Source organism: Pollicipes pollicipes, unplaced genomic scaffold (genome assembly GCF_011947565.3).
Source record: "Pollicipes pollicipes isolate AB1234 unplaced genomic scaffold, Ppol_2.1 Scaffold_4295;HRSCAF=5057_pilon_pilon_pilon, whole genome shotgun sequence".
In the NCBI taxonomy this organism is placed as follows: Eukaryota; Metazoa; Arthropoda; class Thecostraca; order Pollicipedomorpha; family Pollicipedidae; genus Pollicipes; species Pollicipes pollicipes.
Window position 1 is genome coordinate 27202972 of NW_023596461.1, and position 23960 is coordinate 27226931.

The 23960-nt window shown below is 57.6% G+C and overlaps 1 protein-coding gene across 1 annotated transcript in view; it reads left to right on the forward strand.

The window, feature by feature from the left end:
• The window catches only part of LOC119096989 (titin homolog), a gene marked incomplete at its 3' end in the record, with an annotated part of 102268 nt that overhangs the window by 22425 nt on the left and 55883 nt on the right, over positions 1-23960 (forward strand). Inside the window, 6 exon segments of the mRNA XM_037219992.1 lie at positions 216-463; positions 1232-1413; positions 1687-1820; positions 2194-2330; positions 5128-5316; positions 7735-7870. Of these exon segments, the coding sequence (XP_037075887.1) occupies positions 216-463; positions 1232-1413; positions 1687-1820; positions 2194-2330; positions 5128-5316; positions 7735-7870 (1026 nt within the window).

Consider the following 23960-nt stretch of genomic DNA (forward strand, 5'->3'; position numbering starts at 1 on the left):
TCTGGCTGTCTCTGTCCCTGCCGTCTCCCTGCACCCTTGCCTTGTGCCCTCAGCTGGAGGGCGAGCCGCGGCCTGAGGTCGTCTGGCTGTCCCTGTCCCTGCCGTCTCCCTGCACACCTGCCTTGTGCCCTCAACTGGAGGGCGAGCCGCGGCCCGAGGCTGTCTGGCTGTCTCTGTCCCTGCCGTCTCCCTGCACCCCTGCCTTGTGTCCTCAGCTGGAGGGCGAGCCGCGGCCCGAGGCCGTCTGGCTGCGGGACGGGATCCCGCTGCCGGCCGGTCTGCAGCGCCTACAGGCGTCCCAGCGCCAGGGCCGCTGCCAGCTGACCATCAGCGGGCCGCGCCCCTCTGACCAGGGCACCTACACGTGCCACGCGGCCAACCCGGCCGGCGAGGGCAGCACCTTCACACGGCTGACCGTGGTGGAGCGCGAGCTGCTGCTCACCGCCGACAGGGCCATCAGCAGGTGAGATGCGCCGCTCGGAAGGCGAAAAGCCCAGCTGATGAAGCCGTCAAAAGGTGTAAGAAGCGCTGATGGAGCCACCGACAGGGCGAACGCAGCGCTGACAAGTCAGCAGGCAAAATGCTTCCACACGTCAGATGCGCTGTTGCCAGCGCCACTAGGAGCTGGAGCTGATATCATAAGGGCCTCGTCCGCTTATGAAGATGTCCGGAGTGTGGGCTGTGATTATCGATCGCAACCGACACCGTTGCACTGCTGTAACAAGCCACGAACTACTCAAGCCCCTCACTTGCCATTTGTAACTGAGAAATTAAATAATTACGGCTTGCTTAAATTACGTACAGGGTGTTCCGGTAGTGTAGTGGCTACGCTGCGCGCCTAAGAAACCCAAGGTGCGAGGTTCGATTTCCCGCAGTGGTTGCCCCGAGCCGGGTTGAGAGGCGGGCGACGCCATTGGCCCCATGGGCTGAGTGCATCATGAATCCTCAATAAGAACAACAAGCCACATACAGCAACCTTCCCGCATAAAGTTTGGTGAAACATGTAAGTGACGTCGCTCTTGCCCATCTGAAGAACATAAAAACAAAACTGATGTTGGTGACGACAGTTTTGAGCAGCTCTGACGAGCCTATAGTCTGCCGACAGTGTCCTGGAGTCCGCCGACAGTGCCCTGGAGTCCGCCGACAGTGCCCTGTGGTCTGCCGGCCGGGCCCTGTGGTCTGCCGACAGTGCTATGGAGTCCGCTGGCAGTGTCCTGTGGTCTGCCGACAGTGCCCTGGAGTCCGCCAGCAGCAGCGAGGAGTCGGCGGCCGCGCTGGCGCCGTTCTTCCTGTTGCGGCCGCGCGAGCGACGCGTGGAGGCAGGCAGCTCCGTCAGACTGTCCTGCCAGGTCACAGGTCACCCCCGGCCTCAAGTCACCTGGGCCAAGGACGGAGAGACGTTACAACAGCAGGGTATGTCGGACCTGCCCGTTCCCTGGTTACCTCGGCCTCAGGGTACCTGAGCGACAGGCGGAGGAACGTTTCAGCAACAGGAGGGCATGCCCTTGCTATTTGCAAACATTGGCTCTTTATACAGGGTTAGATGCCTTTGCTTCACGGAGTTAATTGGTTACGCTGGACTGATAAAGCGTACGTGAACAATGCATTCATTGTGTGCATTACGTTGGAATGGCATGGTTTGGGCCATGTTCTGCGTCATTCTGGTTTTGTAACGACACGTTCCAGACCGGCTCTCAATGTGGCAAGAAGCACATGACTTCTACACTCTGGAGATCACATCGGCCAAATTCGCTGACGTGGGGTCATACTCAGCGACAGCCGCCAACGAGCACGGCTCCATCACCTGCTCGTGTATGCTGGTATGTCGCTGCGTCCTTCTGTTGATGCTGACGCGCCAACAAACACGGTTCCATCACCTGCTCGTGTATGCTGGTATGTCGCTGCGTCCTTCTGTTGATGCTGACGCGCCAACAAGCACGGTTCCATCACCTGCTCGTGTAAGATGGCATGCCACTGTGTCCTGTTGATGCTGACATGTTTCCCTATTTTTCGTTGAGAGCACTGTGTTTGAAAAAAAGTTTTTCGGTCATCCGTTATCTTCATTATGCCTCGTTTTATTTGCTGCAACATTCGGATCTTCGCATGTCTAAAAGCATCAGCCTCTGCGTGCAGAGAGTGCGGTGCTGTGTCCTGGCAGATGGTGAAGCAGTTCTCGTCTCCTTATGTTTCAAGGTGGTTGACTGCGGACCGCTGATGTACGTGGCTCCCGAGCTAGTCCGTCCCCTGCCGGAGGTCACCAAGGTCGAAGCCAACTCGACGCTGGAGCTGCAGGCCCGCTGCACCGCCTACCCCGCCATCTCTGTTCTGTGGTAGGTAGCGCTGAAATCCGCCTCATCATAGGTGGCGGCACTGTCGCAAGGGTAAGTGGCAAGGTGTATGCGTGATTAGCGACCACTGCGGTTCTAGTCGTGAGTTGGGTCATCAAATAGAGTGTTGCTTTTATGACTGAGAAACCTCTTCCAACATTTAAATGGTACGCCTGAGAGCCTGAAGCTGCCATTTCATTTATGGTAGTTCGAGCAGTTCTGACTTCGAATGCTGCCTCTCAAGTCTTAACAAGCGATCATTTGTAGCGGCAAATGAGACTGGCAGTGTCTTGAAATTGTACAAGATCTGATCGATTTAATTTATAATTCATTCTTAGCTGGTTTCACTCCGAAACATAACGCGTAAGACGAGGTAATCGGACTACAAGGCCACGCAAACCCGCATTTTTCAACAACGAACACACGCATCTGCCACCGACGGCTGAAAATAGCCCTTCGGATTCAAGGTCGTTGCAGTACAAGTGAGGCATGCGAACGCTGTTGGGCTATGATTCGCAGCATGTTTGTGGCTGCGATAGCGCTGACCTTGTCAGTTACCGGCGGAGCATTATTGTGGCCTGAGCACTGAAAGGTCACAGTCGACGCCGTCCTTCCAATGCCTGGACGTTACTGCTAACAACGAGAGACAAAGTGCGAAATAAGTCAGAGTCTAACTGATTTTAATATAGATTTCTGGTATCTGTATAGCACAGCATCAAGTGCAAGCATGCTTCCTCCAGCATATAGATGAGAGCCAACACTTATTCCACCGACATTAAACGGAACGCATACATGCCTGATACTGGCAAAGTCAGAGCAGCTGCATACAGATTTACGACCAACCATGATCCAAACTGCCAGATTTACACGAGACCAATGTGAAGTCGGTCTTCGTGGGACTTCGTGAGTAAAGAACTGAGAAACGCTCTGGGAATCACTGTTCGTCTAGACAATTGCACCGATCCACTCAGCCATCCATCGCAGCGTAACCGCGGTAGCCCGCTGCCGCTCATTGCTGACCCGTCACGCCCCAGTTCCACGACCCTCCGTGTGAAGATTCCAAACGCGTCAGATGGCAAATAACTCACGGCGCCTCAGGCTACCAGAGCGGCTCTTCTGTGCTGCCCCGCGCCTCGGACAAATGCGCAAAGCACGCGCTCACCTATTCCCATGCCGCCGCCGCCGCTGCCAATTACGCAGCCGCCCGAAGAGCAGAAAAAGGGCGCCGCTGATGGCCAGATAAGGCCGTCTCATCACGGGAGTGTTATCGGCGCGGATCCCGCTCCGCCCAGCCTGCTGAGCTCGGCTCCGCCTCACCATCCATCTCCTCACCAATGGCGCTGTCACTGTCTGTGACGGCTGGTGCGCTCTGACGGCTCGTACTGTCAGTGTGACGGCTGGTGCTGGCACTCTGACGGCTCGTACTGTCAGTGTGACGGCTGGTGCTGTCAGTGTGACGGCTGGTGCTGTCACTCTAAAGGCTCGTACTGTCAGTGTGACGGCTGGTGCTGGCACTCTGACGGCTCGTACTGTCAGTGTGACGGCTGGTGCTGTCAGTGTGACGGCTGGTGCTGTCAGTGTGACGGCTGGTGCTGTCACTCTGACGACTGGTGCTGTTAGTGTGACGGCTGGTACTGTCAGTGTGACGGCTAGTGCTGTTAGTGTGACGGCTGGTGCCATCAGTGTGACGGCTGGCGCTGTGACTGTGACGGCTGGTGTTGTCAGTGTGACGGCTGGTGCTGTTAGTGTGACGGCTGGTACTGTCAGTGTGACGGCTAGTGCTGTTAGTGTGACGGCTGGTGCTATCAGTGTGACGGCTGGCGCTGTGACTGTGACGGCTGGTGTTGTCAGTGTGACGGCTGATGCTGTTAGTGTGACGGCTGGTGCTGTTAGTGTGACGGCTGGTGCTGGCACTGTAAGGGCTGCCGTCACGATTATCGAGCGTTTTGTCAGAACCGTTCTCTTAGGTAGGATGAGAACGGCACTAACCGAGTTGGCACAGGCATAATACTCACGGTATATCAATGTAGAAATATTTCTCCTCGTGCACGTTTGCGCCACAAAGAATTGTCTACCGAGATTGCTGATCCCCATGCAACTAATGCGTTAAGCATTTGTTTCTTTGTTTCTTTAAATACGGATTACTTTCCCCACAATTTATTTGCATCATGCATACATTGGATCTATTTCCTCACACACAAATCCTGACACGCATCAACATGAAGACCACCGCCCCTGCGCGCTCGTGCATGCTCATTGCCCCGACTCTGTACGAGTTATATCCGACTGCGATATTTTACTGGGCGGAAATTTATGTTGGTGGGTGGGTACACACATATCAGCCGTTCACCAGCGTCTGGCATCTGCCACCGCATGAGAGGCGGTGACGGACGTGCCTCGAGCACTGGGCGGTCGTCGCTTGACATACGCTGTGAATGTTTAGCGCGGTGATAAACGTTCAGCGACCTCCGCCCGACCCCCGGCCGCGGCCGAGCGGGCCGTGGGAGATCTTCCCAGTAACAATGAGGCTATGATGAGTGTCATAAAGCGCATGCTGGTGCCTACGATATATGGGAGAGAGCTTATCAGGACTGTTCCCACCCAGCTGTGCATTCGGATCTCTGTGCCTGGAAGGAAAGCTGCTCCACGGTGGTTTGCAACCCAGTTGGCATCCGAAAGCATCTGCTTCCCCTGAGTATCCCCCACCGTTAACACTGCCGTCTCGACCCAGGCGCGTGCCCGCCCCAGAGCCCGCGTGAGCGCGGCGCTCTGGTGACCTTGACCCGCCCTTGACCGGCAGGCACCGCGAGGGGAAGCGGGTGCGCATGGCACGGCGTCAGGCTCTGCTGCTGGACGGCGACGGCCTGGCCACGCTACGCTTGAGCCGCGTCACGCACAGCGACGCCGGCAACTTCTCCTGCACCATGAGCAACGAGATGGGCAGCGTGGCCACCTCCACCCGGGTGGTGGTGCAGGACTCGCCTGACGGGTGAGCTCCCTTCCCCTCCCCCTCCCCAATCCAACCTCCGGTCCAGTCCAACCCACGTTCGCTGCAGCGGACTAGGCCGCTTCCGCGCCCGCTCAACGCATGAGAGTCCTGTTGGCTCGGCTCCGTTGCGCAACAGTGCGACCGTGATGCGGTCTGCACGCGCCTACCCCGCGCGCCCCGAGAGCTCGTTATGCGGCGCGGCCTATGGCCTGATCTCGTTATGCAATTACGGCGCGCCGTTTGGCTGATCGCGGCACGCCAGCGCGGCCGGCGGGCCGACGGAGCAGGCGCCGCGGAGTCAGGAGGTTGTGCGACCCTCCAAACCTCGCGCACGCTTCGCTCGCAGCTGTTGGGACTCGGTAACTGCTGCTCTACTGCCGCGGCCTTGGCAGTTATGCTGCTGGAGCGGTTGCGACTGCTCTGCGTGCACCATTACACATGCTCACGACTCTGGCTGTTCAGGCTTATTGCTCACGTTCACGCGCAGCGAAGTCCCCCTGCGTTCTGAGGCGTACCCACATAGAAGGAATGAGCAGGCGGCTTGGCTTTGGATGTCTGTGACGTATCATAATTTTTCGCGAAGTCCTGCTGGCAGGCATTGCCCACAAGTATTTCAGGAAAAGACGAGAGACCACGACCAAGCATTCTTGGTGGTAAAACGTGTTTGCTGCCCACTTTTTCCATTCCATTTGAGAAGATGACGGCACTATTAATTGACGAGGATTATCAGCGCCACGATATCAGGACGAGGATTATCAGCGCCACGATATCAGGGCGAGGATTATCAGCGCCACGATGCTATCGATTTGTGAGCGGCAAACATGCTAATTTGTCGGCATACGATGGATCGGTAATTCTGTCAAGCGATCGTATCACTTGTGATTTGGGCAGGTGGTAATGAATCCCGCCGTGAATAAAGATGGGACAAGGGACGCAGCACGTCGCCTTTCAGCGTTTCTAACCTGCTCCGGTCGAGTTTACAGTTATGCCTATCCGTTTGTGTTCCCACCGAATGTCAAGTTAGGAACAAAATGCCTGCCGTAAGTGCAGCTTACACCGACATAGACCGTAAGACATACACGACACGATAAACTCCGTGACATATTCCCTCACAGACTTCAGACACCCAACTAAATGAAACGATGACAAAATGAATGGAGTCCTGATAGAAATGTCATTCATTCAACCCTGATAACCTGCTATCCATTCAACACGGCGTGCACCTCACTATTTATCTATGAGTTACCAAAACAGCGAGGCTTTCGTGTGATGACCTTTTGCTGCTCCGTAGTTTTATTGTACTGGCAAAAGCGGATACTAACCGTCTCCCAAGGAGAGAAAAAGGTGGAACGGGGAGAGGGGGAGGGGAGAGAGGGAGGGGGAGGGGGAGGGGAGGGGGAGGGGGAGGGGGGGAGGGGAGAGGGGGCTGAGGTTTTGAGAGCTCTCTGAAGTTTGTTTTTGGTGCCATGGCTGCTATTAATGCTATGAAGCCGATCTTTCTGCAGCTGACCTCAAGCTACTTGTCGCACTCATGCCTGTTTTTTGCACTGCTGTCTCAATTGGTCGTGAGCCATTACCCATTTGTAAAGATCTTGCAAGCCAGATTTCTCGCCAAATCGACGATGCAGCTTACTGATAGGCACTTGGGATACACTTATTGCTTATTTTATAGACACTTCTGACCTGACGTCAGTGATATCAGGCCGCATGTCTGGTGGTGAGAGGTCAAACTATCATAGGCCAAGCATACCCACTGGCTCTTATAAGGAATGTTTGGCACTTGCACTTGCAAGAATGTCTTGTTTCGATCCACTACATCGATCGTGGACATCATTTTGACGAACATCATGTGACCAATCGCAGTGAATTTTGACGACCATCATGCGACCAATCGTAGTGAATTTCTAGGGTCAAGGCCGCACCGGATCAGACAAATGTAGAGCAGGTAGATACTGCTAGGTATTGTTTGCACCGTGGTTTGTACAGAGGTGGTCTATTTGCCTTTATTTATCTTTCAACTAGCTTTACTCATGCGTACGGACAAGTAAACCTCACGGATCTTCCAAAAATTAAGCAAGGTCATGACCTTGAGCAATTTGTGCCTGAACGCACCACCCACGCTGCCCTGTCATCATCAGCCAATTGTGACCGCAGGTGCAATGAGGACCTGAAACAGGGTGGTTATAATATGGCAAACGGAGGATATATCGTGCCTCTTAAGTAAGTTTTGTTTTCACTCCTGAAAGGTGTCACACCCACAGTCCAACTTATTTTCAACTGTGTCAGAATTGCAAATTATGTCAGATATGCAAGAAAAGGTCTACCGCCGTCCAAGTCTGTACCGGCGTCCCCCCCCCCCCCCCTCCGCCTCCCTCCGCCGCGGCCCCGCTGCTGACCTCCGCCTGCACCGTGCGGCAGGCCGGTGGAGGCACCCTGCTTCCTGCGCGACCCGGCCTCATCACACGTGCTGGAGGGTGACTCACTGACGATCACCTGTGACGTCATCGGTGACCCGGCGCCCGAGGTCAGCTGGCGTCGCGAGGAGGCGCCCCCGGTGAGTACCGATCTCGGGAGTTTACGCTCCGTCCGGAACGCCGCTGTCCGGCCGAGTGTGCGACGTAGCCGGAAACACCCACGCCTGGGACTGCGGCGTCCGGAAGCGAACTCGGCACCATCCGTACTTCACCGGTCGTGGCGCGGCAGTGCACGCAACTGCAGCGTGGTGCGGTCCTGACGCGGTAGCTGCGATGCCCATCGGCAAGCTGAAACATTGTCTCTTTATGTGGGGACATAAGCAAGCAAGCAAGGCGCGGCTGAACCAGGATCAGCCGCTTGACCGGCTTCCGCCGACCTGTGGTCCGACCCTGGCGGCGGCGGTCCGACGTCTGGAGGTCCGACCTGTGGTCCGACCCTGGCGGCGGCGGTCCGACGTCTGGAGGTCCGACCTGTGGTCCGACCCTGGCGGCGGCGGTCCGACGTCTGGAGGTCCGATCTGTGGTCCGACCCTGGCGGCGGCGGTCCGACGTCTGGAGGTCCGATCTGTGGTCCGCCGGCGGTGACGTGCCCAGACAGCTGCGCTACGCGGCTGTGGGGGGAGAAGGAAAGAAGAAGAGTGAACTGTTTGTCGGGCCAGTTGGTCAGAATTGGGCCCGGGCTGCTCTGCAGCAGCTGCGTAGCTGAGCGATCCTGCTGCCGTGTTTACCGACTGAAGTTTCATAACTAGAGCGCCGGGCTTTCGTTGCGCGCCCAGCCGGAGCACACTGAACGGTTTTTGTGACGTTCTCGATCCCAGTCAAAGGTATCTCGTTCACAAATCAGCGTTTACGACGCGATCGCCGCGCGCCGCGTCGGCGCAGGGTCTGCTCCGGCCGGCGAGCCGGGCGCCTGACCTGCCCCACATGTCTCCGGTCCGGGCCGGGCGGCGCGCCCTGCCATTGTCCGACGCCGGCGCGCGAGCTTACACACGGGAGGCGGCCCGGGCGACGCTCGCGCACGGCCGCCCACGCCTGTCCGGGCGGCGCCGCGGCTCTCCCGGCCCTGAGCTCCGACCCGCCGGACCCGCCGGGCCGGGCCGAGCCGAGCCGAGCCGAGCCGAGCCGAGCCGAGCCGAGCCGAGCCGAGCCGAGCCGAGCCGAGCCGAGCCGAGCCGAGCCGAGCCGAGCCGAGCCGAGCCGAGCCGAGCCGAGCCGAGCCGAGCCGAGCCGAGCCGAGCCGAGCCGAGCCGAGCCGAGCCGAGCCGAGCCGAGCCGAGCCGAGCCGAGCCGAGCCGGGCCGGGCCGAGCCGGGTCTGGCCGGCCGGGCCGAGCTGGGCCGAGCGGGCCGAACCGGGCCGGGCCGGGCCGGGCCGAGCCGGGTCGGGCCGAGCCGGGTCGGGCCAGGCCCGGCCGAGCCGGGCCGGGCCGGGCCGGGCCGGGCCGGGCCGGGCCGGGCCGGGCCGAGCCGGGTCAGGCCGGGCTGGGCCGAGCCGGGCCGAGCCGGGCCGAGCCGGGCCGGGCCAAGCCGGGCCGAGCCGGGTCGCGTCCGCCACCGTCCATCTGACGGAGGACAAGGTTAGACGAGGCTCATCTGTTGCGGAGGCTGGTACCGCGAAGACGGCGATGGCCGAGAGTCTTCACCTGCTCCGTCCGACAATAAACCAGCCGTTGTGCATGGAGGCACGTGCAGCGCACAGGCGGACCCAGCGCTCATTGTAATACATAAGTCACCGTGTGATGACAGCATGCATGCAGCAGCTGCCTCGTTAACAAGAATGCAGCACCTGAACATGGACTGTTGACGTGAGCCGTGGGCGTAGGTCATGGAGCCGATCACCTTTTAAGTCAGACGAAGCAGACTTTCTGCTCCTCAAAATCATGAAGGTCTGCCTACGTTATAACGTATTGACGGCACCATCACCTGAATTCGAATGCGCGCTTACAAATTACGAAGGTGCCAGGAGGGTCCTTGTTACGAGGTGCCTCCGTGAAGCCGTGCAAGCATTCCCTCGCCTCCCGAACACAGATAACTGTCAAGTGTCTCTCTGTCACCCTCTTACTTTATTTTTCTGCGCCCGCCTCCTCCTCCGTTTCCTTCCGACCTATCCTCGCCGCGTTATTTTATCCCCGGAAACGATGCAACCTCGATTTTATTGCACCGTATCTACCCTGTCCAGTGTCACGCGCCTCTTTATTAATCTGAGGCCGTAGTCATTGCGCATGCTGGCCGTTTTTCATGGTGGCGCCTTCACGCCGCGCCAGTTTATCACGGGGCGACGTTCCTATGTCTGCATTACAGCGCCTTTGTGCCGCCATCCGGCCGATGGCTGTGTGTTTGTCACGGACGGCTCCCGCGGCCAGCGCCGGGCGCAGCGCTGTTCTCCATCCGTCTCTGTCCCGACCGCGGCCCGCCCCCGGCCGGAGGGCGCGGGTCGAGTCAGGTCCGGACCCCGACTCAGACCGCCCCCGGCCGGAGGGCGCGGGTCGGGTCCGGACCCCGACTCAGACCACCCTCGGCCGGAGGGCCCGGGTCGGGTCAGGTCCGGACCCCGACTCAGACCGCCCCGGCCGGAGGGCGCGGCTCGGGTCCGGTCCGGACCCCGACTCAGATCGCCCTGGCCGGAGGGCGAGCTCTGTCGCACAAACTCCCGGCATGAAAACAGCGGACAGCGGTCGGCGTACCCGGTCAGCAGACTCGGCCATGCTGGCTCTTGGTATGCATACAGCTGAGCTGGAGGGACAATTTCTGATATGCAGGCGCACCGATTCGGACATCCGAGGTCGCTAGCTCACACAGCTGAGATAGAGGAAGGGGTTCTGACATACGGGCAGATGACTCAGACATAGAGGTCAAGCTTGTCATGCTGTTGGGGGAAGGGGCTTCAGCCCTCTCCTCTCTATTTGGGCTTTAGCCCCCAGCTCGGAAAAGTAAGTGAGCCAAATCCAGGGAGACCCAGTTTGCTGACGTAATTTGGGGCAGGTTGAGTCAGTTGTCACTGTAAGACACTCCAGCTCATTTGGCAAATACATCCCTGCTCAGACAGCTGATTCAGAAAGATCCGGAAACATAAACCATAACCCAGATGGACTCTCCCAGCAGGCACACTGACCTGACTGATTCATATACCACTGTTTGTAAGCAGAATTTCATAAACATCTAGCCGCGGGTGGAAGGCCGGCGGCAACCTCTGACCTGACCGCACGTTAGCGGTTGTGATATAAAGACCTTGGAGTCTGCGGGTTCCACACTGACCGTCTGCCAGACGGCACCTCACCAACCTGCCAGACGGCACCTCACCAACCTGCCAGACGGCACCTCACCAACCTGCCAGACGGCACCTCACCAACCTGCCAGACGGCACCTCACCAACCTGCCAGGTCGGGGAAGTAAGGCTGCCGATCGGGCGGCACCTCACCAACCTGCCAGGTCGGGGAAGTAAGGCTGCCGATCGGGCGGCACCTCACCAACCTGCCAGGTCGGGGAAGTAAGGCTGCCGATCGGGCGGCACCTCACCAACCTGCCAGGTCGGGGAAGTAAGGCTGCCGATCGGGCGGCACCTCACCAACCTGCCAGGTCGGGGAAGTAAGGCTGCGGATCGGGCGGCACCTCACCAACCTGCCAAGTCGGGGAAGTAAGGCTGCCGATCGGGCGGCACCTCACCAACCTGCCAGGTCGGGGAAGTAAGGCTGCCGATCGGGCGGCACCTCACCACCTGCCAGGTCGGGGAAGGTAAGGCTGCCGATCGGGCGGCACCTCACCAACCTGCCAAGTCGGGGAAGTAAGGCTGCCGATCGGGCGGCACCTCACCAACCTGCCAGGTCGGGGAAGTAAGGCTGCCGATCGGGCGGCACCTCACCAACCTGCCAGGTCGGGGAAGTAAGGCTGCGGATCGGGCGGCACCTCACCAACCTGCCAAGTCGGGGAAGTAAGGCTGCGGACCGGGTCGCATGCCGGTGTGGTTGGTGTGATGACGTCCAGCGTCCGGTACCGGAGTGCGCCGCAGACGGAGACCGGGACGGGAGCAGCTCAGCAGATCTGTGCAGATCTCAGCAGATCTGTGCAGATCTCAACAGATCTGTGCAGATCTCAACAGATCTGTGCAGATGCAGATCTCGCCAGATCTGTGCAGATCTCAGCAGATCGGCGCCAGTTGAACCTTCACGGAGAAGGTGGCTGATCTGCGGACCGTGACGTCGGCGTCGGCACAAGAATGGCGGTCAAGCAAGCCTTCGGTACAGTACCTCAGTCGACTCACGTCCGATTTGGAGCTGCTGATCCAGTTGGCGTGCAAAATGGTGTCATTCACGCATTGGCGAGGGCCCGGTTCCTGGCCTCTCCCAGAATCCCACATTGGCCCTATCCTTTATCAGATACGTCGTAATGTTAGAAAAGGAACTCTGATGTTTCTCAAGGTCCGTGGAGGTCGCATCGTTTATATTTGTAGAGGTCTCGGTTTTGTCTATGCGTTATGAAAAGGGGGAATCTGCTGACATCCTAAGTTAGGAACAAAATTAAGAGTCTTCATTTCTACAGGAATAGAACAAGTTCGTCATAGCACAAAGGTCGTAACTGGGCCATGATAAAATTCGCAAAAGTTATCTTTTATCGTCAAAATGCACAGCGCTACTGCAACAGAGCTAAGATAACCCGTGGACGTCGGCCTCAGCAGCCAACGCTCTCCAAACACAGCTTAATATGCAGTTCATCCAAGCTGAGAAGGATTTCATTGGTATGTAACACGTATTTTATCAAACCAACAACCACCAATCCTCCGATTGTAGCCTGCCTTTCTGCAGCCTCGCTAGACTCTCGCTGCCGCCGCCTCTTCCCAGCCTGCAACTCCCACAACGGAGTACCGGCAAACGTATGGCAGGGCGGACGGACCCGCTAGCCCCGCTGCGGCTCTGACCGTGGAGTAAAGCGGACCGGACTGTCGTCCTGACCCGCTGACCTGCCCAGCGACACGTCCAGACTGACTGGCTCTGGGACTATCCCGGGATGGACATGATACCTGGTCGTTGGGGATGGGACGGGTTGACCGCTAGACTCTACGCGTGTCATTGTACCGAGCGTGCTGCGGCGTGAACACCCGAGAAGAAGGACCCGACGGCGGGTACCTCCGACCCCGGTTAAACGAGTGAGCTGCGATCACGGGAGACTGTGTGCTGGGGCCATTACGGCGCATTAGTGGACATTACTGAGTCACGCCATTGGAATTAGTGGCTGCAGTGCTGGTCTCTGCACCGCACCGCCCGACCGTTTAAACACAGCGTTGATCCGTTTTTACCGAGACCGATTACGGCAGTGGCCGGCTGTTTAGCGGGGCTCAGCCGCTCGCAGCTCGCCGAGGCGGAGCCTTAAGCATGTTGTGTCGGAGAGTGGACAATATTTGGCATCGGTGAATGGCTCTCACCGGCTCATTATGCACTACTTTTCCACAAAAACGTGCGGTAATGATGAAACTCCACCGGGCAGCGTCACCCTCGCGAAGCGGCGTCACCGTCCCAGCCGTCCACAAAAAGGCGCGCGCGCCGGCGCTTTTTCTGGCGCGGCGGAGGTGCCCGCCGTCGATGTAGCCGCCCGGCTCCGAGTGTTGGCTCGGCGCGCTTTTTGTGGCGGGTGGCGCGCCTCACCAGGTGGCGCCCCATCCGTTAAGCTGCGCGCACGAGTCTCCGGCGGCACGGCTCCAGCGCTGCGGTGCGGGGCCGTGCAGGCCACCGCGGCGAAGTGCCTGCGGTGTGACCCGTTGGTGAAACCAGATGCTTCTTTCTTCCACTCTCTCTTCCTTCCTGCCGTGTGCTCCCTCGAGATACATGTGCGCGTGCGCTCTCGCTGTGGGCTGCGCCGATGTTCGGCGGCCTGGCCGCGGCGTCAGTCGTCGCCACTGTCGAAACGGCGTCCTTGACTCACTGAGGCGCCGTCGGCCTTTGTCGCTGCGCCTCAGCCCGGTCGTGTATGGAGCAGCTCCTCTCTGATCCCCACCCGCCTTTGAGCCGCCGATAATGCGCTCATCAGCGCCGGTATTGAGGCGCGGGCCTGCCACCGTCAGGCGGCGCCCGCCGCGGCGCTGCGCCTCCCGCACTACGACACAGGGTCTACGGCGCACTGCGGCTTGGCGCCCCGCCCCGCCCTGCCCCGCCGCCGGCTTGGGCAGCCTCGCGGCGGTCATTGACGTAGACCCCAGAGCGCGTGTGGAGAAGTTACCGGGATCAAATGAGATGGACACGTGTTACGAACGACACCGCGCGCTACGTGGTGAGCGCATAGATCCGACCCGTGGATCCAGATCCTCGCAGGTCCTCCCGAGCGCGGGCGGGTATGAGTGCCTGCAGGGGCATGTGGCGCCGGAGATGCCGTTCTGCGCCCGGCGCGCGGTAGCCGGCCGCCGGGCCCGCCGGGACAAAGGGAGCCACTGCGTCGTCATGCAGCGCCGGCGGGCCGGGCTGCCACGCAGCAACAGCGGGCGGTTGGCTGCCCGGCCAGCCCTCCGTCTGTACCAGGGAAGGCGCGCCGCACTGGCGTACCATGTCGCATGAACCGCGGGACAAATCAGCTGATGAAGGACTCGCTTAGAAGTTGTTTTACAAGGAAAAGGCGCGAACGCACTACTTTTACGGCCAAAAATGAGGAAAAAGCCAATTTGGCGGAATTGTTGGAGCGTGCTTCGAAATCTTTCAACGACTGCACCAATGGCGTGTATGATCATAGCTTCTTCTTAGATGATCAGTCCATGTAGAAACAAATACTGGATAATAAATGACATAGTTTTGTAGCCCGGTGATACTGTGCGATCTGGGCTCACAGTGTCACGCATCGCCAACCGCCTGAGCGGAGAGTGAGCAGATATGACGGTAAAGGGTCTGTAGTTTACGTATAACTGTGTGGGATATACCCAATTGCGCCTGGGCAGTTGCCAGGGCTGCGATGCTCCAATCAATTGGGGTGTGACGCAATACTATAGCCTTGTGTGCAATGCCTTCGTTATATTCTTCAGCCGTTGGCGAACAGCACATCAAACCTGCCCACGCCCGTTTACGATGTGTACGGCCTGACCCGTTCACCCATCCGGACACGTCCTCGCCAATAACCGCAGCGGCCAAGGCTGGTCCGGGATGCCGTCACCTGCATCCGGCTCCCCGGAACGGGGACGCCCCTCGCGGCGCCTGCCGCGCGCGCCGGCGGCCGGTCCGCCCTCTCCTCTTGGCCGGACGCCGCTCCTCCTGCTGGAGCGCCCTGACCCCCGGTGGCCTTGCAACCTCGTCACCGGCGCTGGCGGCGCTGGCCGTGCCCCGACGGCCTCAGACCCGCGGACTCAGCCTCAGACAGCCTCAGACCCGCGGACTCAGCCTCAGACAGCCTCAGACCCGCGGACTCTCAGACAGCCTCAGACCCGCGGACCCAGCCTCAGACAGCCTCAGACCCGCGGACTCTCAGACAGCCGCAGACCCGCGGACTCAGCCTCAGACAGCCTCAGACCCGCGGACTCAGCCTCAGACAGCCGCAGACCCGCGGACTCAGCCTCAGACAGCCGCAGACCCGCGGACTCTCAGACAGCCTCAGACCCGCGGACTCAGCCTCAGACAGCCTCAGACCCGCGGACTCTCAGACAGCCTCAGACCCGCGGACTCAGCCTCAGACAGCCTCAGACCCGCGGACTCTCAGACAGCCGCAGACCCGCGGACTCAGCCTCAGACAGCCTCAGACCCGCGGACTCAGCCTCAGACAGCCTCAGACCCGCGGACTCAGCCTCAGACAGCCTCAGACCCGCGGGTGGTCAGGGACCAACGCACGCGGCGGACTCACAGCTGGTGCCAGTGGAGACGATGTGGCTACGGCAGGGACGGCGACCACGGTGGGGGCGAGTCAGCCACGCAGGACAGTGAAGATGGTAGGGACGTTGGTGCCATGGCGGACAGTGTGGCAGCGCCGGAGACAGAGAGGGCGTCGCACCGGAGACAAGGAGAGTGGCCGCGCTGGTGACAGAGAGTGAGCCGTACCGAAGACAGAGAGGACGGCCGCACCGGAAACAGAGAGGGCGGCCACACCGGGGTCAGAGCAAGCAAGCACAGCAAGCAGTCTGGAAGTGTGGTACGGCAGCGACCACCTCAGTGACAGCGTGGCTACAGCAGGCACGAGCCAGCCACGCGGCAGGGACTAGCCAACAGGAGGCAGAGACGAGCCAGCCACGCGGCAGGGACTAGCCACCAGGAGGCAGAGACGAGCCAGCCACGCGGCGGGGACTAGCCACCAGGGGGCAGAGACGAGCCAGCCACTGCAGGGACCTGGGCGCAAACGGCAGGGCCCGTTCCTCTGAGGCTCTCAGCGCCATCTTGTATGACTTATCTGGTGCGCTCATCTGAATCTATGTTTGGAGACGCGCTTAGACAATGGTACGGAGCTCTGTGCCAAGGTTAGCGGCGACCAGCCGTCGGAGGGCCGCTTCCACGCGGCGCGAACCTGACGCAGTTTCCCAACATGCGAGCGGCGCGAGCGGGGATGCGGCGCCGGCGGCAGCGCCGTGACCTCTGACCGCGGTGAGCTCACGGCTGACGGGGTGCCAGCGGCGGCGGAGGGCGTGCCGCCGTGCCTGTGATCGCGCCGGATGACGGCCATCGAGCACCGATTGGCGCCGGGCACGGCAGGGCGTGCCGCGCCGATGCATCCGAGGAGGGACGAGATGGCGCTGTGAGGCGCCAGGGTATGGGATACTCTCGGCGCTAGAACTGCCATGGGGCTCGCTCACGAAGAGGTGGCGGGGCGCGAAGGCGCTAAACGGGCTGTTGAACGCACAATGTGCCGCTTCAGTTAGTTGCCTAGCTGGGCATTGTAACGACACGAATGAAAAGAAGCACGGAAAGGATTAATCCCAATCGTGAAGGACTTAGTCATAAACACTAATTTGACGGTACACAGTCTGAGCTTGGCGGTAGGCAGCCAGGGGTTTTTCAAAGGATATCCAGATGGGAGCGGTACTTTAATGCTTATTATCTCTTATGGTGATAAAGAGCATCAAAGCACCACTCTGTTATGCTGGTGTTTTGGACAGTTAGGGCAAATGAGCGCAGAGGGCTTGACAGCTTACATTGGTAAATAGTGATGCATTACCTGATCGAGAACGGTGTCTCGTATAGCTATACAGCGGCGCTGAAGCGCTTAGTGATTCATTCTCAAGAGCATACAGACTCTTGAAATCTATAGTTTCCGACTCCAAGGTGGCCAGTATACCGCGCAGCAAATCGGACTCCAGCATATTGCATGGCTCTGAAGTGGAGGGATTTGAGCCTTTTTAGCTGTCATTTAGAGCCTCCATACCATGTCGCAAAATATAAAGAATATTTACAGGAGTGAAGATGCCTTGCAAAAAGCTGTACTTGGTAAGGTCGCTGACCTATGGCAAGTCAAAGTCAGGGCATGGTTTCAGCGAAGCCAATTTCTGGGGAATCGTTTAATCTGATGCAACAACGGAGTGTCAGACGAAGTCATACATCTCTGAAATGCTTTCTTAGACAACACAACAATTAAATGAACAAATTGCATCGACCTAAGGCCAGGTATGAAGGTCAGATCAACGTCAAAACAAACCTGATTTATTACTCTGGAGCTCTTGCTGTATGGGATAGCTTCTGGTGCCCATTTCAAATTTATTGATAGCAGAAACCGCATTCTTCATCTTCCATGGACTTCTTAAAGGTCAGAATAGATCACTGACCAAAAATGACCAAGATCAACATTTGCTTTTAGGAGCATACTGCCTAGCGTAGTCTTTGTCGCTTATTAAAATGCAAAACTCAGTACAGTCTTTGTATGATTTTGGTCACTATGACCTTTTGGAGGTCAAACAAGGTCACTGACCTCAGATGAGCATGCGATATTTTGCTTAGAAACAGTTATCTAGGTTCTGGGGGTACTTTGGAGACCAACGTGGAATTAAACCTTGATTGACCTTATTTGACTCAAAGCTCATCACATAGGAGCCTCAAACTCTGACCTAAGTGAGTTCACGTACAGGCCAACATATCCTGAGAGTTTAGTGTTTCTAGCTCTCATAGTTCTCGAGATCTCAGCGGGGGTTAAATTGACCCCCCAGCCGAGCGAAGGATATCCAGCCGGCCACCCGAACGCGTGTTAAGCTGTAGTATTAAAACGGAATTTCCATTTTGATGCTTTCATAGTTGCACTTAATTTTGCCAAAGAGACCATCGTACATAGCTGTTTTGTGCGACTGATTCGTGAACTAATGCTGCATTTCATGCATATGTTGCAAAATCGAAATATTCGTGCAAGTGACCTGACGCTTACGAAACTATGTAACGTTTTCCACAATATGAAGCTGGAATGGTCGGCCGAGTTTATTGCACATCAGGTAAACCATTCCATGTACCTGAAACATGGTGACGTCACGCTGGAGAATAGAGAAAACACCGTGACCATTGCCCATTACCTCAAAAACCGACACCCCTCCCACTGGCCCTAATCAACTGACACTTCGAGCACCATGGCGGACCAGCGCCGAGCGCCGGTGCCGCTGTCGCCACTCGGAGGTGGTGTTCACGGTCTGTCCTCCACGGTACGGCAGGTCACGTACCAGTCACGCGCTCAGCCGTGAAACGACGTCTCAATCGTACGAACGGCGGCGTGAGAGCGCCGCGAGCCAGCGGGGGCCGACAGCCGGAGCGGAGGTGGGCTGTTGAGCTGTCGCGCGCTGCTTGTTCTCGGTGGATGAGCCGCCGTGAATATCGCGGGACGTGGTCCGAGCAGGCGAGTGGGAGAGTGGGGAGTGGATGTCGGCGGGACAGTGTCCCCAGAGTGAGCGCAAGCTCGGGATAAAGATTAAAATGAATTTCACCAGGTGCCGGGCAAGCAGCGTGTGAAGGCAGCATCGTAGCATGAGGCTTCGGGAGTCCAAGGCAGTGCATAGTAAGCCGAGCGGTACCACCAAATTATAATCTGATTCGTGTGTGTGTGTGTGTGTGTGTGTGTGTGTGTGTGTGTGTGTGTGTGTGTGTGTGTGTGTGTGTGTGTGTGTGTGTGGTGTGTGTGTGTGTGTGTGTGTGTGTGTGTGTGTGTGTGTGTGTGTGTGTGTGTGTGTGTGTGTGTGCGTGTGTGCGTGTGCGTGTGTGCTTGTGTGTGTGCGTGTGTGCGTGTGTCCGTGTGCGTGTGTGTGTGTGTGTGCGTGCGTGCGTGCGTGCGTGCGTGCGTACGTGCATGCGCGCGTGCATGCCCCGTGTGTGTCCACCACACCCTGTGGCGCATTCGCGCTGCGAGAAAGCCGGCTACAGCCGGGGTCGTCGAGAGGCACAGGGCGCGGACAAAAGCCGATTTCGGGGAGAAAATTGGCCGAGATGACGCGGTGAGGAGCCTCCATTCATGCCGTCTCCAGCGACTCACGAACGACTAATCCCCGCGAGTCCCGCCAGCTTCCGTCACGTTTCGCGTGGTGCCGGGTTTTGAGGCTGCGTGAAGCTACTACGCCGTCAATCGTACTTCACTCTGCACAATCTTGAGTGCAATGGAATAGGTGAAACAATGTCTCGAGTTTAGCCTGTCGTTGCTCCATGGCCATTACTTGGTATGTTAGCGCTACCTCACATCGCATTGGGTTCGGGCAACCCCGTTCTGCGTCGGACTGTGCCGCCCCTGTCTGTATGTGCACGCCACCTTGCGTCTGCACCAAACTTTGTCGTCCCATGTCTTATGCCGGAGCATGCCAAAATCATGATGTATTTGCACTTTTCTGTGCCGTTCTGTGCCGTACCTGCACCGATCTGACATACCATCCCCCATATATCCTCCTCCCGTACCGGACTGCCTGTACATCCTTGTCTTCCCCTCGCATGCACCTGAGCTACTAAGCATCTGTAGCGCCAAGTTCTCGCATCATCGGCTTGCACCATCAACACCCGCGCCCTCCCGGTCTTGCGAGGCCTGGGGTCTGGTGCCAGCGCCTCGGGTGCCGGCGCGCGCCGCGGCTCGGCCGTTGCCACACCGGGCCCGACGCGCGCCGATGGCCCGTCCGATTGTGGCTGTTTGCCGAAGCTCGCTGACGGCGCCGATCCATCAGACGAGCGCTGGGGACGCGCCGCGCCCGGTCGGCGACGCTCGCATGCCGTCTGTCCGCGACCGGGCGCGCCCGGCGGTACCTGCCGAGTGGCGCCGTCTGGCGGGCGGCGGCACCGCGCGCCGGAGACGAACGGTGCGGGCGCGCCGGCGGAGGGAACGCTCCGAGAGTCGGAGCTGATTCTGTCGGGTGTGAACTGATTCCGTTGGGTGTGGATTGATCATGATTGGGTGGTCGTAGCGGCGTCTACCACTCTGTATGACAGTACAGTGTAAGAGTGATTCAAACAAGCACTGCACGCCAGTATGCGCGGGGGTAATGCGTACACACTGCCCGGTACCGTAGATGACCGCTCAGAGGGGCGGCCCCAGGCCACATCAAATGCTAGGCGCCCCTTGCGTCAGACGCTAGTCAGCAAATATCAACGGCGTGTACGTAATAGCCGAACAAGACGGCACTCGTGTAGCACGCTCGGGCTGGTGCGAGGCATTCGCTGAAGCAGTTCACATCCAATGGCTACACGGCTAGGCGGCGCATTAAGACACATGTGGTCCGTACACCACCACTCACATGCACAGGGTTCACGATACTCCGATTACTAGCACCATTATGGCGCCGTTTATTTTTGCTGTGCTGGCGCTGGCTGCTCGAGGAATCGGCGTGCTCTTGGAGTTGTTACGGCGGGGCTCACCGGGTCAGCCCGTCTCATCCCTGGGAAGTCGCGGACATTTATGACTGGTCACGAGGCAGGTCCTCGATAGCTGCCTCCGTTCGTTGAAATGTGCTTCATTTTCGTGCGCCCTGTATTTGTTGTGGATGTTTCTCACAACGTGAGAAGGCTTTCGCGCATATGTTGTTCATAAAGTGAGGGAGGGAGGCTTTCACACCGAGGTAAAGCTTCTGTGCTGATTCTTTTTTGAGCGCTCAGGCAGACCCATGTCAAACTTCAGAAGCCTTGGGCGCTGGAAGACACGAGGGGGTGGGGATAGATGGAGATGCTGGGGTCACTCATAAGGCATGCGAATGTTCGCCCGGGTTTTTGCTGATGGGTGTTTATGCAGTGTGCATTGCTGCCAACAAAGACGGTGAGGACAACAATGCCCAAGCGAGGCTCTCGTATATCGGGACGGTGTCACAGATAGCTGGCAGGACATCCATTTTAACCCTGCAGATACAGAGAGCGTTCCGCTACCACTATTCCTCACTTCGGTACGTTCCACTACCCAGGATGGGGTTATCTGAACGATACCGTGTGAACACAATAGCTTGTCATCTTTCTGCACGCTCCAACCCGACGAATGCGACGTATGTTTTATTCACTTGTATGTGCGTTTCGTTATGTAAATCTGGAGCCGTCCGCTCTGACTTTTCTTCCGCATATTTGGAAAAAAGCTGCCTAATGCTCCATTGCGTTTATCAGCTTTTTCCCGCATAGTCTTGTCCCAGTAAATGAGACCCTCTCTATGCCAAGGCGGTATGTTGCAATGTCAACAATTGTATTTGACGAAAAAGAAATACAGATTCATTTCTGCATCGACATGATGCACCGTGCGATATGACATGATTTCTTATTTAACGATAATTTATTACTTGATATGGCATATATGCGATATGTTATCGCATATGGTTATTCCCTCTAATTTCGTAAGTTACGAATGAAGATCTTTAGCCTCATAAACTTTGTAACCTCCGGAAACTCTGGTGCATTTGCGTACTTCTGTACTTGCCACTTGATTCAAGTCCCACTTACTTTAGTTCTTGGCATTTGACTGTGATATGCGACTACCAGACGCCGCGATACGCTAACTCTACCTTCAGTCGCCTGCTCCAGCTGTCATCCGAGTCCGTGAGTTTTGTTCACTGGCTTCCGACCCCCCCCCCCCCCTCCCTCCGGCAAGCCAAACATGCCATCTAGTCTCCAGGGTCTGTAAGGCAGTGCATGATCGCTTTCGGCCAAACCAATTCCTTTTAAGAAGCGAGCAACAGCAGCTTCGAGAACGCTAGGACTGTATTGTACGTATTTTGTGATAACATCACGAACCATTTTGTCCGTTACATGATGACACTTTCTCATTGCAGAGGACAAAGAGGTGAGAGAGCCTTTGCAGCTTGTACAGGTTGTCCAAAGTTCATTCACCATAAGCACACGATCACACATTTGTTAATCACACACAATCGTTATTTCAGAATGCGCGCAGCATCAACACGCGCCCAGGTGGCCGGCTAGATACCCTTTGTCCGGTTGGGACTGGGTCAATTTGCCCCCCCCCCCCCCCTGAGATCTCGGGAACTAAGAAAGCTAGGGACACCAAATTTAAAGTGTGTGTTGACCTATACGTGAACTCGCTTAGGTCAAAGTTTCAGGTTCCCTAGGCCATGCTCTTTGGGTCAAAAAAAGGTCAAATAAGGTCAAGCTCCAGGCTGGTCTCCAAAGTGCCAGCAGAACCTAGATAACCGTTTCTAAGCAAAAGTTCACATGCTCAGTTAAGGTCAGTGAGCTTGTTTAACCTTTTGAAGGTCAAGATGGCCATGGTGGCCAAACCAATTGCTAGCATCTTAAGTGTTGATGCCAAACAGTTCGCTATTCAATTGTCTACAGCTATACAAAATTTGGCGCGGCTACGCCCTGCCCTTCGGAAGCCATTCTGGAAAAACCCTCGGGGGGGGGGGGGGGAGCAATTTGACCCCCACCCGAGCGCGTGTTAACTTAGGAAGTAGAATGTGTTCAAAAAGATAGCACTCGCCCGTTTATCAACACCCGGAGAAAACTCCCACCGAGTGGGTAGTTTGATCGCTCATAAGCTCAGCCGACGGGCCCGTGCCGGCCTGCTATAAGACGGCACGGCGCGATTTTCTGCCTCTGACTATCCTGTATGGATGTACAAATGTGCTTGCTGCAGCTACGTCTTCGCCATATCTTCCCGTTTGGGAGAGCCACCGGAGCTTAACACGAGTAGGAGGACAAAAAGGTCCTCGGAATCTTTGTGCTATGCTTTTCCCCACAGGTCACGCATAACCTTTCCCTTAGAGCTGAAGGTGCAAATGCCAAGTTTTCTTAAGACCAAAGGGAAGAGGGAAAAGAAGGTCACTGACCCAGCTTCGGGTTTCTGGCGTCTGCTACATCATCCTCAGAGTACATTGACCGTTACTTTATGACGGAAAGTGTCCAGCCCTTTTCGCTCCATATCCACATGCCGGGCTGGCAACTCCTGTTTGACTGACAGTTGGGATTTCGGCATGCCCCGGTGCTCTTGATGTCATGGATAACGATGAGTCCTGCCTGTCGCGATCGTCGAACTCGCACTTTCGCACGTGCGTGCGGCGTCCCGCGCCAGGCGCGCCGTCGGAGCGCGGCTGCGGCGGCGGTGGGAGAGAGCGGGTAGAGCGGGGCGGCGGCGGGACCGGCGCGTCCGACGCCTGGGCGTCAGTTGCCGTGGCGCCTTGTGTCGTGTCGGTGAGGGGCGGGCCAGCTCCAGCTCGCGCTCGCGACGGCACCCGGCGCGCGGCGACGCACCACGGATACCGCAGCTGGTGAGTCCCGAGCGTGCGTCAGATCCGATGGAGTCTGAGTGGGTACGGAACCAATAGAGTCTGGACTGGGTGCCGGAGCCGATGAAGTCTGAGTGGGTACCGGAGCCGATGGAGTCTGAGTAGGTACCGGAGTCGACAGAGTCTGAGTGTGTACCGGAGCCGATGGAGTCTGAGTGGGTACCGGAGCCGATGGAGTCTGAGTTGGTACCGGAGCCGATGGAGTCTGAATAGGTAACGGAGTCGATGGAGTCTGAGTAGGCACCGGAGCCGATGGAGTCTGAGTGGGTACGGGACCCGATGGAGTTTTGAGTGCATACCGGGCCCGATGGAGTCTGAGTGGGTACGGGACCCGCCAAGGTCTGAGCGGATATCGGACCCGATGGGTCTGAATGGGTACCGATCGGGTCATTTCAGCGAAGCGTTCGAGCTTATGTGTACCTGGTTAGTGTTGCTCGGGTTTAAAAGAGGCGCATTTAAGGCGAGTTAGTTCCCCATCCTTGAGAAGCATGGAAATGATGCACGATCGGTAATTCACGCACGAAATGATGAGAGGTCGGCAGACGCAACATTGCGTCAGTGG